At 43.7% G+C, this 17,859-nt stretch overlaps 1 protein-coding gene and 1 pseudogene across 1 annotated transcript; both read right to left on the reverse strand.

Annotated features, from left to right (window-relative positions):
• Positions 1-2,402: 2,402 nt before the first annotated feature.
• LOC123186772 (probable jasmonic acid carboxyl methyltransferase 2) lies at positions 2,403-13,251 on the reverse strand (annotated as a pseudogene).
• A 2,201-nt stretch (positions 13,252-15,452) lies between these two features.
• On the reverse strand, positions 15,453-17,859 carry LOC123186697 (scarecrow-like protein 9). The gene has a single exon (XM_044598416.1). The coding sequence runs from the start codon at positions 17,780-17,782 to the stop codon at positions 15,590-15,592; it is 2,193 nt and encodes a 730-aa protein (XP_044454351.1). The 5' UTR covers positions 17,783-17,859; the 3' UTR covers positions 15,453-15,589.

The following is a 17,859-nucleotide window of genomic DNA, read 5'->3' on the forward strand; positions in this document are numbered from 1 at the left end:
ACACACACACACCCACACACACACACACACCCACACACCCACAATCTCATATCTTCCCTTAACAGTAAGATTTTGCCTTAATTAATCCATGTTTATGTCTCTGAGTTTAGGAATCATTTAAGTTTACAAAGACCACCCTCTTTCCGCCTCATCATTCAGGAACTATATTTGAACCCTTGACTCTTGGAGGCCCACACACTTTTGTTCATTAAAATGTTGTGGTACTTTCCTTTTTTTAGGGATGGTACTCTCTTTTGGTGGAGTTTTTTTAGGGATAGAGTTTTGAACAGGTGGGCCCAACATGACATAGCCCAGGCCCAGTTAAAACACAACTCAACACTTCATCAAGTACGTAAACGCTCTATGAAGGCGGAAACAGACCCCTCTCCTTCTCTTCCTTCCTCTCGTCCGCGACCTCTCCATGGCGGCCGAGAGAAAGCTCGGCAGGTCGGCGGCGGTGGTGTATGCCAAGGAAGACGACGAGGAGGGGCACTTCTCCTCCTGCTCCTTCGCCGACCTCGGCCTCCACCCCACCATCTGCGCCCGCCTCCAAGGTCCCTCCCTCCCCCGTCTCTTGTTCCCCGTGTCTCTGTGACCCTAGACCCTAGTGATTTGGTTGTCCCCTCGGGGAACTAGGAGCTCACCCCATAATGTTGTCCACATCATTTTTGAGAAGAATATGTGCATATGATTTTTAAATTTTCAGTCGGAATGATCAAAATTATATGGAGACATGGACGAGACGTCACCCACCTAGTTGTGATATGGAGAGAGTAATAATACTCCCTCCATTTCTGTACACAAGACCACTTCATATTTTTATGTCTAACTTTGATCATTAATTTTATCAACCAAATGTGAGTTATATGCCATGAAAAGTATGCCATTGGATGCACTTCTCAAAAAACTTTTTGATGATATATTTTTGATGGCATATAACTCATATTTTGTTGACCAAAATTATAAGTCAAAGTTTGACACGAAAAATGAAGAGGCCTTGTATACAAAAATGGAGGGAGTATGTGAACATTAATGCATTTTTATTGGATTCCTGTTTAGATTAAGTCCAATTGCCGTCTTCAAATCAGGAATGACAATCCTCTGATCTTCCATATGGCCAGTTTTGAGAGATATTCAGCGCGATAATCAGAAATGAAGCAAAGTAAAGTAAATATTAGAAGCATGGGGCCCTTCTTGACACACAAATGCTCATTTTTTATTTATTTTTAAAATTATAAGCAAAGTAAATATCCAGTACATAGTGTAGATTGATGGAACAATATAGCTCCAGAACAGCTCAATTTTCTAATTTGTTACAATGGAGATATATTTTTTCTGCAAAACAAAACAAACAATGAATGATTGTTGTTCATTGACACGCAGTATTTCTGATTTTGGTGAATGAGCTAGGTTTTTTAATTGTTTACTACAACTATTATCACCCTCGTTGGTATCATCAGCAGCAGCATAAATATTGTCAGTTTTTGCTCTTCAATATTTACTACAGTCAAGTGCAAAGAATTACTACTTTTGGAAAACTTAGCCATTACCCGCCAAAAAAAGGAAAACTAAGCAATTGATCCTTTCTGGGATTCTACCAGTTCATCTATCCATTTTTCTCCCTTCCTTTAATCACTACCAAGAGAAATACTCACTCTATAAATTAATATAAGAGCGTTTAGATCACTTTAGTTTACGGAGGGAGTACTTTCTTGGAGACATGTCACTAAATAAGCTGCATAAAAATCGTTAATACAGCAGCAGAAGAACCTGGAAACGGATTAGTGCGGATGTAGGTGGCTTGATCCACAGGCCGCAGCAGCCAGAATTAACACGAATAAGACGACACCACCATGAAGTGAATAAAATTTACCCTTTCTCTTCTAATCTCTTGCATGAGTAATCTCTCACATCTGGATCCAATGAAGAGCAGAACAATGTGCAATGTGGAATCATGACTGATGGAGGGCAGGGCTAATTACCAGTGAATCTTTGAATGGAGGAACGAGGTTATGTGAAGCAAGAACACATACCATCTTGATCTCTCCAACTCTAGTTGATGGGGAGTGACCAGATCGTTGAGAAAGGAAGGAGAGGACCATTGGGGAGTGTATTCGCGCCTAGGTATCACGGCCGTGTCCTTGTAATCAGAGAGGCGTCAGGCATGCGAGGGGTAGCGCTGTTCAGGAGTCGGGATTTGGGGAAGTGAAGCAGTCACGGAGCTGAAGAGACGAGAACGATGATGGTCCAGTGCGAACAGACCTGACTTTTGCCTGGTGGTCTACTTAGTTGTGTGAACTATATATCATTGTGTGATGTATGGCCTGCTACAACTAAGTGGGCCTCAAAGTAAGCAATAGTACGATCTCACCAAATGTATTTCAGGCACCTATGCCTCATCATCATGCCTTTGCAAGGGATACAGCCAGCATAGTTCGAGATGTTCTGGCACGCTCCTCTTGCAAGCTCTCATCTAGGCTCCAATACAGCTCCGCAGCCATCGCAAATTCATCCATAACCTTTCCGAAATGCTAGACTATTATTGTCTCAAATAAGGCTCTTAGATTGTTCACAAACCTGGTTGGGGTGCTCATTGTGGCGGTCATGTCTGTTCTAGGGTCGTGCACCCGCATCTCCCTGATCGCAAAAGAGCCTCCTGCCTCGATGATCTCCCTTAGCTCTTCGTTGGAAGGTCCATACAATGGCACGTAGAAAGAATCAAACTTTGCTTTGTCGATCACACCCTGCCAATCATATCATAGACCATGCGGTGAGATAATGGCACGCTGGATCGCAAGAGAAAAAAGTGTTATGCTAGAAATGTACCTCTATGATCAGGACACTTAGGATCTAAACTACAATTCCCGGGAAAAGAATGAATTTGGAGGCAATTGCGTTAGAACGCGTCCCTACCAGGGAAATAACCATTCGGCCTCCTGAGACCAATTCCTTGGCTCTCAGCTCCAAGAAAAGTGAGAGATCTTTCCTGAATTGTTGTGCATAGGCCTCGTGGACCATAGGGAGCCTTTCACGCCTAGCATGTGTTGGGGAACGCAGTAATTTCAAAAAAAATCCTACGCACACGCAAAATCATGGTGATGCATAGCAACGAGAGGAGAGAGTGTTGTCTACGTACCTACGCAGACCGACTGCGGAAGCGTTGACGCAATGTAGAGGAAGTAGTCGTACGTCTTCCCGATCCGACCGATCCAAGCACCGTTACTCCGGCGCTTCCGAGTTCTTAGCACACGTACAGCTCGATGACGATCCCCGGGCTCCGATCCAGCAAAGCGTCGGGGAGGAGTTCCGTCAGCACGACGGCGTGGTGACGATCTTGATGTTCTACTGTCGCAGGGCTTCGCCTAAGCACCGCTACAATATGATCGAGGTGGAATATGGTGGCAGGGGGCACCGCACACGGCTAAGGAACGATCTCACGGATCAACTTGTGTGTCTAGGGGTGTCCCCTGCCTCCGTATATAAAGGATCCAAGGGGAGGGGCTGGCCGGCCAAGGGGGGCGCGCCAGGAGAGTCCTACTCCCTCTGGGAGTAGGATCCCCCCCCCCAATCCTAGTTGGAATAGGACTCCTTGAGGAGGGAAAGAGAGAGAGGGGGGGCCGGCCACCTCTCCTAGTCCTAATAGGACTAGGGGAGGGGGGAGGCGCGCGGCCACCTTGGGTTGCCCCTTTCTCCTTTCCACTAAAGCCCACTAAGGCCCATATAGCTCCCGGGGGGTTCCGGTAACCTCCCGGTACGCCGGTAAAATCCCGATTTCACCCGGAACACTTCCGATATCCAAACATAGGCTTCCAATATATCAATCTTTATGTCTCGACCATTTTGAGACTCCTCGTCATGTCCGTGATCACATCCGGGACTCCGAACTAACTTCGGTACATCAAAATGCATAAACTCATAATATAACTGTCATCGAAACCTTAAGCGTGTGGACCCTACGGGTTCGAGAACAATGTAGACATGACCAAGACACCTCTCCGGTCAATAACCAATAGCGGAACCTGGATGCCCATATTGGCTCCTACATATTCTACGAAGATCTTTATCGGTCAGACCGCATAACAACATACGTTGTTCCCTTTGTCATCGGTATGTTACTTGCCCGAGATTCGATCGTCGGTATCCAATACCTAGTTCAATCTCGTTACCGGCAAGTCTCTTTACTCGTTCCGTAATACATCATCTCGCAACTAACTCATTGGCTGCAATGCTTGCAAGGCTTATGTGATGTGCATTACCGAGAGGGCCCAGAGATACCTCTCCGTCAATCGGAGTGACAAATCCTAATCTCGAAATACGCCAACCCAACATCTACCTTTGGAGACACCTTTAGAGCTCCTTTATAATCACCCAGTTACGTTGTGACGTTTGGTAGCACACAAAGTGTTCCTCCGCTAAACGGGAGTTGCATAATCTCATAGTCATAGGAACATGTATAAGTCATGAAGAAAGCAATAGCAACATACTAAACGATCGGGTGCTAAGCTAATGAAATGGGTCATGTCAATCAGATCATTCAACTAATGATGTGACCTCGTTAATCAAATAACAACACCTTGTTCATGGTTAGGAAACATAACCATCTTTGATTAACGAGCTAGTCAAGTAGAGGCATACTAGTGACACTAAGTTTGTCTATGTATTCACACATGTATTATGTTTCCGGTTAATACAATTCTAGCATGAATAATAAACATTTATCATGATATAAGGAAATAAATAATAACTTTATTATTGCCTCTAGGGCATATTTCCTTCAGTCTCCCACTTGCACTAGAGTCAATAATCTAGATTACATAGTAATGATTCTAACACCCATGGAGCCTTAGTGCTGATCATGTTTTGCTCGTGGAAGAGGCTTAGTCAACGGGTCTGCAACATTCAGATCCGTATGTATCTTGTAAATCTCTATGTCTCCCACCTGGACTAGATCCCGGATGAAATTGAAGCGTCTCTTGATGTGCTTGGTCCTCTTGTGAAATCTGGATTCCTTTGCCAAAGCAATTGCACCAGTATTATCACAAAAGATTTTCATTGGACCCGATGCACTAGGTATGACACCTAGATCGGATATGAACTCCTTCATCCAGACTCCTTCGTTCGCTGCTTCCGAAGCAGCTATGTACTCCGCTTCACATGTAGATCCCGCTACGACGCTTTGTTTAGAACTGCACCAACTGACAGCTCCACCGTTTAATGTAAACACGTATCCGGTTTGTGATTTAGAATCGGCCGGATCAGTGTAAAATCTTGCATCAACGTAACCTTTTACGGTGAGCTCTTTGTCACCTTCATATACGAGAAACATATCCTTAGTCCTTTTCAGGTATTTCAGGATGTTCTTGACCGCTGTCCAGTGATCCACTCCTGGATTACTTTGGTACCTCCCTGCTAAACTTATAGCAAGGCACACATCAGGTCTGGTACACAGCATTGCATACATGATAGAGCCTATGGCTGAAGCATAGGGAACATCTTTCATTTTCTCTCTATCTTCTGCAGTGGTCGGGCATTGAGTCTTACTCAACTTCACACCTTGTAACACAGGCAAGAACCCTTTCTTTGCTTGATCCATTTTGAACTTCTTCAAAACTTTGTCAAGGTATGTGCTTTGTGAAAGTCCAATTAAGTGTCTTGATCTATCTCTATAGATCTTAATGCCTAATATGTAAGCAGCTTCACCGAGGTCTTTCATTGAAAAACTTTTATTCAAGTATCCCTTTATGCTATCCAGAAATTCTATATCATTTCCAATCAGTAATATGTCATCTACATATAATATCAGAAATGCTACAGAGCTCCCACTCACTTTCTTGTAAATACAGGCTTCTCCAAAAGTCTGTATAAAACCAAATGCTTTGATCACACTATCAAAGCGTTTATTCCAACTCCGAGATGCTTGCACCAGTCCATAAATGGATCGCTGGAGCTTGCACACTTTGTTAGCTCCCTTTGGATCGACAAAACCTTCTGGTTGTATCATATACAACTCTTCTTCCAAAAATCCATTCAGGACTGCAGTTTTGACATCCATTTGCCAAATTTCATAATCATAAAATGCGGCAATTGCTAACATGATTCGGACAGACTTAAGCATCGCTACGGGTGAGAAGGTCTCATCGTAGTCAATCCCTTAAACTTGTCGAAAACCTTTTGCGACAAGTCGAGCTTTGTAGACAGTAACATTACCATCAGCGTCAGTCTTCTTCTTGAAGATCCATTTATTCTCAATTGCTTGCCGATCATCGGGCAAGTCAACCAAAGTCCATACTTTGTTCTCATACATGGATCCCATCTCAGATTTCATGGCTTCAATCCACTTTGCGGAATTTGGGCTCACCATCGCTTCTTCATAGTTCGTAGGTTCATCATGATCTAGCAGCATGATTTCCAGAACAGGATTACCGTACCACTCTGGTGCGGATCTTGCTCTGGTTGATCTACGAGGTTCAGTAGTATCTTGTCCTGAAGTTTCATGATCATCATCATTAGCTTCCTCACTAATTGGTATAGGTGTCGCAGAAACAGATTTCTGTGATGTACTACTTTCCAATAAGGGAGCAGGTACAGTTACCTCGTCAAGTTCTACTTTCCTCCTACTCACTTCTTTCGAGAGAAACTCCTTCTCTAGAAAGGATCCATTCTTAGCAACGAATGTCTTGCCTTCGGATCTGTGATAGAAGGTGTACCCAATAGTCTCCTTTGGGTATCCTATGAAGACACATTTCTCCGATTTGGGTTCGAGCTTATCAGGTTGAAACTTTTTCACATAAGCATCGCAGCCCCAAACTTTAAGAAACGACAACTTTGGTTTCTTGCCAAACCACAGTTCATAAGGCATCGTCTCAACGGATTTTGATGGTGCCCTATTTAACGTGAATGCGACCGTCTCTAAAGCATAACCCCAAAACGATAGCGGTAAATCAGTAAGAGACATCATAGATCGCACCATATCTAGTAAAGGACGATTACGACGTTCGGAAACACCATTGCGCTGTGGTGTTCTGGGTGGCGTGAGTTGCAAAACTATTCCACAATTTTTCAAATGTACACCAAACTCGTAACTCAAATATTCTCCTCCACGATCAGATCGTAGAAACTTTATTTTCTTGTTACGATGATTTTCAACTTCACTCTGAAATTCTTTGAACTTTTCAAGTGTTTCAGACTTATGTTTCATTAAGTAGATATACCCGTATCTGCTTAAGTCATCTGTGAAGGTGAGAAAATAACGATATCCGCCACGAGCCTCAACATTCATCGGACCACATACATCTGTATGTATGATTTCCAACAAATCTGTTGCTCTCTCCATAGTACCGGAGAACGGTGTTTTAGTCATCTTGTCCATGAGGCACGGTTCGCAAGTACCAAGTGATTCATAATCAAGTGGTTCCAAAAGTCCATCAGTATGGAGTTTCTTCATGCGCTTTATACCGATATGACCTAAACGGCAGTGCCACAAATAAGTTGCACTGTCATTATCAACTCTGCATCTTTTGGCTTCAACATTATGAATATGTGTGTTACTACTATCGAGATTCATCAAAAATAGACCACTTCTCAAAGGTGCATGACCATAAAAGATATTACTCATATAAATAGAACAACCATTATTCTCTGATTTAAATGAATAACCATCTCGCATCAAACAAGATCCAGATATAATGTTCATGCTCAACGCTGGCACCAAATAACAATTATTTAGGTCTAATATTAATCCCGAAGGTAGATGTAGAGGTAGCGTGCCGACCGCGATCACATCGACTTTGGAACTGTTTCCCACGCGCATCGTCACCTCGTCCTTCGCCAGTGTTCGCTTAATCCGTAGTCCCTGTTTCGAGTTGCAAATATTAGCAACAGAACCAGTATCAAATACCCACGTGCTACTGCGAGCTCTAGTAAGGTACACATCAATAACATGTATATCACATATACCTTTGTTCACCTTGCCATCCTTCTTATCCGCCAAATACTTGGGGCAGTTCCGCTTCAAGTGACCAGTCTGCTTGCAGTAGAAGCACTCAGTTTCAGGCTTAGGTCCAGACTTGGGTTTCTTCTCTTGAGTAGCAACTTGCTTGCTGTTCTTTTTGAAGTTCCCCTTCTTCTTCCCTTTGCCCTTTTTCTTGAAAGTAGTGGTCTTGTTAACCATCAACACTTGATGCTCCTTCTTGATTTCTACCTCCACAGCTTTCAGCATTGCGAAGAGCTCGGGAATAGTCTTATTCATCCCTTGCGTATTATAGTTCATCACGAAGCTCTTGTAGCTTGGTGGCAGTGATTGGAGAATTCTGTCAATGACGCAATCATCTGGAAGATAAACTCCCATTTGAATCAAGTGATTATTATACCCAGACATTTTGAGTATATGCTCACTGACAGAACTGTTCTCCTACATCTTGCAGCTATAGAACTTATTGGAGACTTCATATCTCTCAATCTGGGCATTTGCTTGAAATATTAACTTCAACTCCCGGAACATCTCATATGCTCCATGACGTTCAAAACATCGTTGAAGTCCCGATTCTAAGCCGTAAAGCATGGCACACTGAACTATCGAGTAGTCATCAGCTTTGCTCTGCCAGACGTTCATAACATCTGGTGTTGCTCCAGCAGCAGGCCTGGCACCCAGCGGTGCTTCCAGGACGTAATTCTTCTGAGCAGCAATGAGGATAATCCTGAAGTTACGGACCCAGTCCGTGTAATTGCTACCATCATCTTTCAACTTTGCTTTCTCAAGGAACGCATTAAAATTCAACGGAACAACAACACGAGCCATCTATCTACAATCAACATAAACAAGCAAGATACTATCAGGTACTAAGTTCATGATAAGTTTAAGTTCAATTAATCAAATTACTTAAGAACTCCCACTTAGATAGACATCCCTCTAATCCTCTAAGTGATCACGTGATCCAAATCAACTAAACCATAACCGATCATCACCTGAGATGGAGTAGTTTTCAATGGTGAACATCGTTATGTTGATCATATCTACTATATAATTCACGCTCGACCTTTCGGTCTCTGTGTTCCGAGGCCATATCTGCATATGCTAGGCTTGTCAAGTTTAACCTGAGTATTCTGTGTGTGCAAAACTGGCTTGCACCCGTTGTAGATGGACGTAGAGCTTATCACACCCGATCATCACGTGATGTCTGGGCACGACGAACTTTGGCAACGGTGCATACTCAGGGAGAACACTTCTTGATAATTTAGTGAGAGATCATCTTATAATGCTACCGTCAATCAAAGCAAGATAAGATGCATAAAAAGATAAACATCACATGCAATCAATATAAGTGATATGATATGGCATCATCATCTTGTGCTTGTGATCTCCATCTCCTGAGCACCGTCATGATCACCATCGTCACCGGCGCGACACCTTGATCTCCATCGTAGCATCGTTGTCGTCTCGCCAATCTTATGCTGCCACGACTATCGCTACCGTTTAGTGATAAAGTAAAGCATTACATCGCGATTGCATTGCATACAATAAAGCGACAACCATATGGCTCCTGCCAGTTGCCGATAACTCGGTTACAAAATATGATCATCTCATACAATAAAATTCATCATCATGCCTTGACCATATCACATCACAACATGCCCTGCAAAAACAAGTTAGACGTCCTCTACTTGGTTGTTGCAAGTTTTACGTGGCTGCTACGGGCTTAAGCAAGAACCAATCTCACCTATGCATCAAAACCACAATGATAGTTTGTCAAATAGACTCCGTTTTAACCTTCGCAAGGACCGGGCGTAGCCACACTCGGTTCAACTAAAGTTGGAGAGATTGTCGCCCGCAAGCCACCTATGTGCAAAGCACGTCGGAAGAACCGGTCTCGCGTAAGCGTACGCGTAATGTCGGTCCGGGTCGTCTCGTCCAACAATACCGCCGAACCAAAGTATGACATGTTGGTAGGTAGTAAGACTTATATCGCCCACAACTCACTTGTGTTCTACTCTGCATATAACATCAAACCATAAAACCTAGGCTCGGATGCCACTGTTGGGGAACGCAGTAATTTCAAAAAAAATCCTACGCACACGCAAGATCATGGTGATGCATAGCAACGAGAGGGGAGAGTGTTGTCTACGTACCTACGCAGACCGACTGCGGAAGCGTTGACGCAACATAGAGGAAGTAGTCGTACGTCTTCCCGATCCGACCGATCCAAGCACCGTTACTCCGGCGCCTCCGAGTTCTTAGCACACGTACAGCTCGATGACGATCCCCGGGCTCCGATCCAGCAAATCGTCGGGGAGGAGTTCCGTCAGCACGACGGCGTGGTGACGATCTTGATGTTCTACTGTCGCAGGGCTTCGCCTAAGCACCGCTACAATATGATCGAGGTGGAATATGGTGGCAGGGGGCACCGCACACGGCTAAGGAACGATCTCACGGATCAACTTGTGTGTCTAGGGGTGTCCCCTGCCTCCGTATATAAAGGATCCAAGGGGAGGGGCTGGCCGGCCAAGGGGGGCGCGCCAGGAGAGTCCTACTCCCTCTGGGAGTAGGATTCCCCCCCCCCCCCAATCCTAGTTGGAATAGGACTCCTTGAGGGGGGAAAGAGAGAGAGGGGGGCCGGCCACCTCTCCTAGTCCTAATAGGACTAGGGGAGGGGGAGGCGCGCAGTCACCTTGGGCTGCCCCTTTCTCCTTTCCACTAAAGCCCACTAAGGCCCATATAGCTCCCGGGGGGTTCCGGTAACCTCCCGGTACTCCGGTAAAATCCCGATTTCACCCGGAACACTTCCGATATCCAAACATAGGCTTCCAATATATCAATCTTTATGTCTCGACCATTTCGAGACTCCTCGCCATGTCCGTGCTCACATCCGGGACTCCGAACTAACTTCGGTACATCAAAATGCATAAACTCATAATAACTGTCATCGTAACGTTAAGCGTGCGGACCCTACGGTTCGAGAATAATGCAGACATGACTGAGACACATCTCCGGTCAATAACCAATAGCGGGACCTGGATGCCCATATTGGCTCCTACATATTCTACGAAGATCTTTATCGGTCAGACCCATAACAACATACGTTGTTCCCTTTGTCATCGGTATGTTACTTGCCCGAGATTCGATCGTCGGTATCCAATACCTAGTTCAATCTCGTTACCGGCAAGTCTCTTTACTCGTTCCGTAATACATCATCTCGCAACTAACTCATTGGCTGCAATGCTTGCAAGGCTTATGTGATGTGCATTACCGAGAGGGCCCACAGATACCTCTCCGTCAATCGGAGTGACAAATCCTAATCTCGAAATACGCCAACCCAACATCTTCCTTTGGAGACACCTGTAGAGCTCCTTTATAATCACCCAGTTATGTTGTGATGTTTGGTAGCACACAAAGTGTTCCTCCGGTAAACGGGAGTTGCATAATCTCATAGTCATAGGAACATGTATAAGTCATGAAGAAAGCAATAGCAACATACTAAACAATCGGGTGCTAAGCTAATGAAATGGGTCATGTCAATCAGATCATTCAACTAATGATGTGACCTCGTTAATCAAATAACAACACCTTGTTCATGGTTAGGAAACATAACCATCTTTGATTAACGAGCTAGTCAAGTAGAGGCATACTAGTGACACTAAGTTTGTCTATGTATTCACACATGTATTATGTTTCCGGTTAATACAATTCTAGCATGAATAATAAACATTTATCATGATATAAGGAAATAAATAATAACTTTATTATTGCCTCTAGGGCATATTTCCTTCAGCATGTTCATCAATGTCGAATACTGGGATGTGTTTCCTTGTTAGATCTTCAGGAGCGTGTAAAGGTAAGATTTTGCTTACTATACCCACAACTAATTCAATTGGATCAGTTTATCGAGCCCACACCTTTGAGAGCCAAAGCAAGCTGTTGGACGAGCAGACAAGATGCAAGGAGTTACTAGTGAGCAGCCGCTCGTAAAACAACCCCAGTGCGACACCAGTCACAACAATAGCCTTCTTGCTTTGACGGAGCGTGACCAAGCTCTTCACCACCGTGTTGAAGTCGTTGTCAGGCAAGTCGTTTAGTAGCACACACACTTCTGGTGGTGGTTGGTTTATCTGAAGGCAGTGGCTGTGGATGGCGTCGATGGCAGTTGATCTCAGTGCAACTGCATTGGGGCCAGAGGAGCAGCCCACATCCACGATCATCATCTTTCCATGCAACAAGGTGTTGGTGTTGCTGCATAAGTCAGTGATGGCCGCGTCTATCAGAGGCTTCATCCTCTTCTGCTCAGCATTCTGCAATTAGGCTGTGGTCCTTTAGAAAACCTAGTCTAACATTTCTGTTAAATGGTGTGCTAATTAGCTCCTTCGCTCAGTAGGTTGCATATTCCTTTTATCTGCAATTTCCAAATTCTCCATAGTAGTTTCTAATGACTTACTCTTCATCAGCACATAAGTACTATCAAGAAACGAATTTGTTTCGTCTTGAAGACATTTCTTTTCTCCTTTCATGTTGTTTAATTCACTCACGATGCAGAGAGGGAAAGAGTCTAGTATCCAGTAACAAATGCAATGAGCTGCAAAATGACACATACAACGGAAATACCCGGCTCGGGTCCCATTGCACCTGATTTGAAAATAATCATTTAGAAATTGTAATAAATGTCAAAACATCCCGAATCATTTTGGAAACAAACTTTATCTAGTGTTATACTCATATAAACGTTCCGTAAAGGAGTGACTTCCATGGACTCTGGGACAAAAAAACAAACAAATCCCGAGTTCAAAAAAGTGTGAATAGTAATCTTTATACAGTGTCAAAAATAATTCACCTAGAATACCATGGAAGTCATTTGTTCGCAAAACTTTTCACACAAGTATAACACTATAGCATTGAAGTTTCAGCAATTTTTGACTAATTTTGCGGGAAAAGAAAAAACAATTCGGTTGCATTGGCACCCGAGACCCAAAGATCCACGTACCACATACAAAAAATAGTTTACCCAATCATATCCATCCTGATTTCTTATCTAGGTTTTTTTTCTTCTTCTTTGCATGGATTTCTCATCTAGGGTTGTTGTTCTCCTTTGAATTCTAAGTAATATAAGCTGTATATCTCAAGAACAAGTTCAAATTTGGAAGCGAAATGTCAAAGAAAATGTCATCAGAAATTAAGGATCACCCAATTAATCGAGACAAAAGATAAGATACCACCTGAAAACTGGAGTTGCGTGCGTAGCTTGTTTCGTCGTGCCCTGGATTCATATGAATAGCCTATATGAAGGCCGTGGCTTTGCTTGGAGGAAGCTAGGCTGATACAAGTTTGATGGAATCTGCAAACACGTAGGTACTAACTATAGAAGTGCATGCTCTAGCCAATGCAACCAAAAGACCGATCTTATGTAAGAGACTAGACAACACATTATACGTCAACACTCCCCCTCACGTGTGGCTCCCTCGGGCCTAAACATGGACCGAAAGTGGGCTGCAATTTAATTGCGTCAGCCGGGTCTTGAACTCAAGACCTCTTGGCTCTGATACCATGTAGAAGTGCATGCTCTAGCCAATGCAACCAAAAGATCGATCTGATGGAAGAGACTAGGCAGCATATTATACGTCAACACTAACAATGAAGTAGCACTTAAATATTTTTGTTTTTCTCTGGACCATTCACGGTAGCCACTGGTATGGTGCTGACAATGTCGTTGCACCTAAATCTGGCAATGACTTTTCAGAAATTTTAGAGTAGCATATCCATAGATACGATCCTTTTCTTTCAGAGGGGTATTGTTTTTATTTATTTATTTACAGTGACAGTCATTAAGTTTTCTTCAGTGCTTATGCAGAGCAACCTTAAGAATTGCTATTGTGCAAAGACGCACAATGACAACTTCACCTTCCAAGGAAAGATAATCCGAAGATTAAATCTACTTTTTTTAACTCAATTAAATCTACTTTTTGAATAATCCGAAGATTGCTAACCACATCTGCTATGTGATAAAATCTAGATTTAATTCCACTTTTTACCCTTAAGTTTTTGGTTTACAACAGATGAAAATTCTCAGTTTATACCCCCATTTAAGCACACTTACTGTTTGGTTTCTTCTGGTTGCTCTCAGCTCGGCACATGATGGGTCCCACCTGTCAGTAGGGAAGAGAGAAATACAAACGGAAAAAAAGAAAGACATGGCTGAGGTTCGAACATGAGACCCCGTGTGTCTCGGTCGCCCGACAATGCCTTGTTAGGCAACGTGGCTAGCAACCGTTGATGTTCAGTTTTGGAAGTATAGCATTTAAAATTTTCGTTTTTCTGGGACCATTCATGATAGCTGCTGGTACGGCGCTGACAACAACGTTGTTGCACCTACATCTGGCAATGACTTTTCAAAAAATTTAAGAGTTGCATATCCATGTATATAATCTTTTCTTTCAGAGAGGTATCGTATTTATTTATTTATTTACGGTGACAGCCGTTAAGTTTTCTTCAGTGCTTATGCGGAGTAACCTTAGGAATTAATATGGTCTATATATTTTATTTATTTTACTTGAATACGCACTATATTTTAAAATGGACATAGTAGGACGGAAGTGAGGTTTTTTTTAGACGATTCTTTTGTTTTCTGCGAGGGGAGGCCTGATAAGGTGGGCCTAGGCTGACACAGCTTAGGGCCCAGGTCCAGTTAAAACATGACTTAGCACATCAGCAGTGCTGAGTCCCTAAAAAAATCAGCGAGTGCGTAAGCGCTTTACGAAGGCGGAGTTCGTCCCTCTCTCTTCTCTTTTCCGTGACCTCTCCATGGCCGCCAAGAGGAAGCCCGGCAGGTCGAATGCGAAGGAAGACGACGTGTAGGGCCTCTTCTCCTTTCCCTCCTTCGCCGACATCGGCCTCCGCGCGCCCGCCTCCACCCCACTCTCCCTCTCTGATTCCCCGTGTCTCTGTGGCCCTCTCCTAGTGATTTGGTAGCCCCCTGGGGGAACTAGGAGCTCGCTCCATAATCTCATCCACGTAAGTTTTGAGAAAAAAATCTATACAGATGAATTTGAGAGATAGGCAGTGCAATAATAATCTACTCAAAATCCAGGAGCTCACCCCCTAATGTCGTCCACGTTTTTTTTTTTTTGAGAAACAATCTGTACATATGATTTCCAAATTTCCAATCTGAATGTCCAAAATCGCGTTCGTAGTTTAAGAAGTAGTACAGGTTTTACAGAAGACATGTCCAAAACGTCACCCACCAAGTTGTGATATGTGAACATTGGCGCATCCTGTTGGATTCCTGCATGGGAACCTTGTTTGGATTAAGTACAATCGCCGTCTTCAAATCAGAAATTACAATCCTCTGTTCTTCCACATCGCCAGTTTTGAGAGATATTCAACGCAATGATCTACTTTACAGCAAATCAGTCTCAAGGTACGGTGTTTCCACTTATACTCATGTCTTGAAGGCCCAATACAGTTTATTCATCCGAAATAAAAAAAAAGAACGATACAAGCAAAGTGTTTCAGTCGCCTTTTTGTTCACTATACAAAACAATGACCAGGTACACATAATTAATATTCGTTTGAAACAACACCAGATTCACTTGAAAAACTGTTTGAATCTTACTGACCATCGTATGTTTCATCAGGTTTCCATTTAGATATTGCATAAATTACTCTCCCTTTCCATCCTTGCAGTAGCCAACCGCAATCTTCAACAGCAAAGAATTCCTCATGATAAAGTGAGTTCTTCTTTTGTACTATTTTCTTTAAAATGGCTGGATCAACAGGAAGCTGCTGGAACCCAGCCTTGAGGAACCTTGCTTGCCACTGCCTGTAACTTTCCCGCCTCTTGGTCCATTCTGCATCCTCACATGCTATGCTCTTAAGTGCATCCCGCCCAAATAGGACCCTCTCAATTGTCTTTCTTGCTTCATTATCCCGTGGAATATTTGCATCAAGCATGTCAAACATTGAAGAGTAATGGAACATAACCTCTTTGAAACGTTGTATGAAGAAGGGAGAACTGCGTAACCCATTCACGGTGCCAGAAATAAAAATCTTTGGGTTCATCCTCCTCATAGTTTTGATTACCTCGTCCCTTGTGCTATTTATGGCTATGGTTTCATGACCAAGATTCTTCATCCGGAGCATGCAGTTGATGATGAGGACTTCACCCTCCTCAATGTTAAGATCCTCAATTTTAATGGTCTCCCATCTTGAAGCGGCAATGCCCTGATACTGAAAAGGTACCTTGAACATGTTTGCATAATCAGCCAACCGCTTCCCTGTCTCCTCGATCATTTCACAGGGGCGTAAACCTGGCTGAGGAATGTCTATACCTGTGATCCGAAGCTTAGGGGCTCCCTCTTCTTGCTTTGCAAACCTCTGAATCATTAATGGCCACTGAAAGCCGAAGCCGATGCCGAAATCAATGATGTGCACTCTTGGACGCCCTTGTGAGACATCAAGAATAGCTTGGTTGGCAAAGTGGTATGACGCCCTGTCGAAAGGGCAAGATGCAATAAAAAGGCTGTAAGCCTCTAACCAGTCTGTGGTACTTGTTCGCCTTTCCATGAGATTTTGATAAACCTGACTCTCGGTCCCAGCCAAGCGTGCCTCGAGGCCATCCACCAAGTAAAATGCCAGTCTCTGGGTACAATTACCATCTGGTGAGGAATGTTGCCTTATCTTCTTTAGGATTTCACTGGCCAACAGGTGGTTGTCTTCTGCCACAGCTTTTGCGCAATTGATGAGGAGATTCCTGAGATCAACCAACTCTCTCCTCGGTTGCTTCCTCTGCCATAGCTTCAGACGCCCTTTGCTCCGGCCTTTCATTGAGTTATTGTTTCCTTCCCCTGCCATCCTTTCTCGCAGTCTTGTTCTTTGGTCGAAACTCTTCCGACCATAGCATAGCAGAACTTGGTCGAAATTTTCATTTCGAATTATAGCACAAGTTGTGATGGCATGATGTTTGTTGCTCCTTCCTTGAAAGATATCCCAGCACCTTTGGTCTGCCACCTCAAAGATTGCATTTTCGCTCCTCTCTACTACTTTTACCTTCGTAGTCAGTTGGGAAATATAAAGTACGCCATTCTTTAAATATATCACCAGCTTATCAATACTTGGAGCAAACATCTTTTCCTCCTCGACATCTCTCTGACAATGCAAGGCAGGGAAAAAACCAGATCTAGAAGTCGGTCCAACACTTACCAATGGATGGTCTGGTAGAAAAAGACTCCTGTTGCAGGTATATGGACTCAATGGGGTTGCTAAGGGCTGTAACACATTGTAACTGGAATAGTCATTACTGAAGCCAGTGGTCCTGAGCCTCTTGTAACGTCTGGTCCCACTCTTATCAGAGTTTTCTGGTTTGTTGTTGCTATGCAATGGCGACCAGTTAGTAGCCGGCACGTATACCTCCCCAAGAATGTCACGAAATGGCTTCTCAGCAGCCTGGAGAGCAGCCTCCCCTTGGCATATGTCGACCCTCTCGTCGACGTCTTCCATGATCATCTGGCTTATGTAGTGAAGAGCATCGTTTGATCTGATCTGGCGGTGCTCCGGGCTACCCCCTGAAGCAATCTGAACTTGGTTTTGTCCAGGGCTGCTGTTGACGCTGCAAAACCCAGGGCTAGTGACTCCACCAAGCAGATATGTGCTTGGTTGGTTGGCTGGGTTAAGAACTGTGGAGTGTGGACCACTCAGGTCGTAGTTGTACACGGTGAGTTGCTGCTCGGAAGAGGAATCACCATCGTATGGTTGGTCGGTTGCTGCGATACCGTCCAGATTGTCACGGAGAGGTTCAATCGCCATTCTGGAAAGTCTGTTTTCCACCTCAATATGAGATATATGATTCTTCTTTGGCCCGCAGCAAATGCATCAGCTTGTTT

This window comes from Triticum aestivum, chromosome 1A (genome assembly GCF_018294505.1).
Source record: "Triticum aestivum cultivar Chinese Spring chromosome 1A, IWGSC CS RefSeq v2.1, whole genome shotgun sequence".
NCBI lineage: Eukaryota > Viridiplantae > Streptophyta > Magnoliopsida > Poales > Poaceae > Triticum > Triticum aestivum.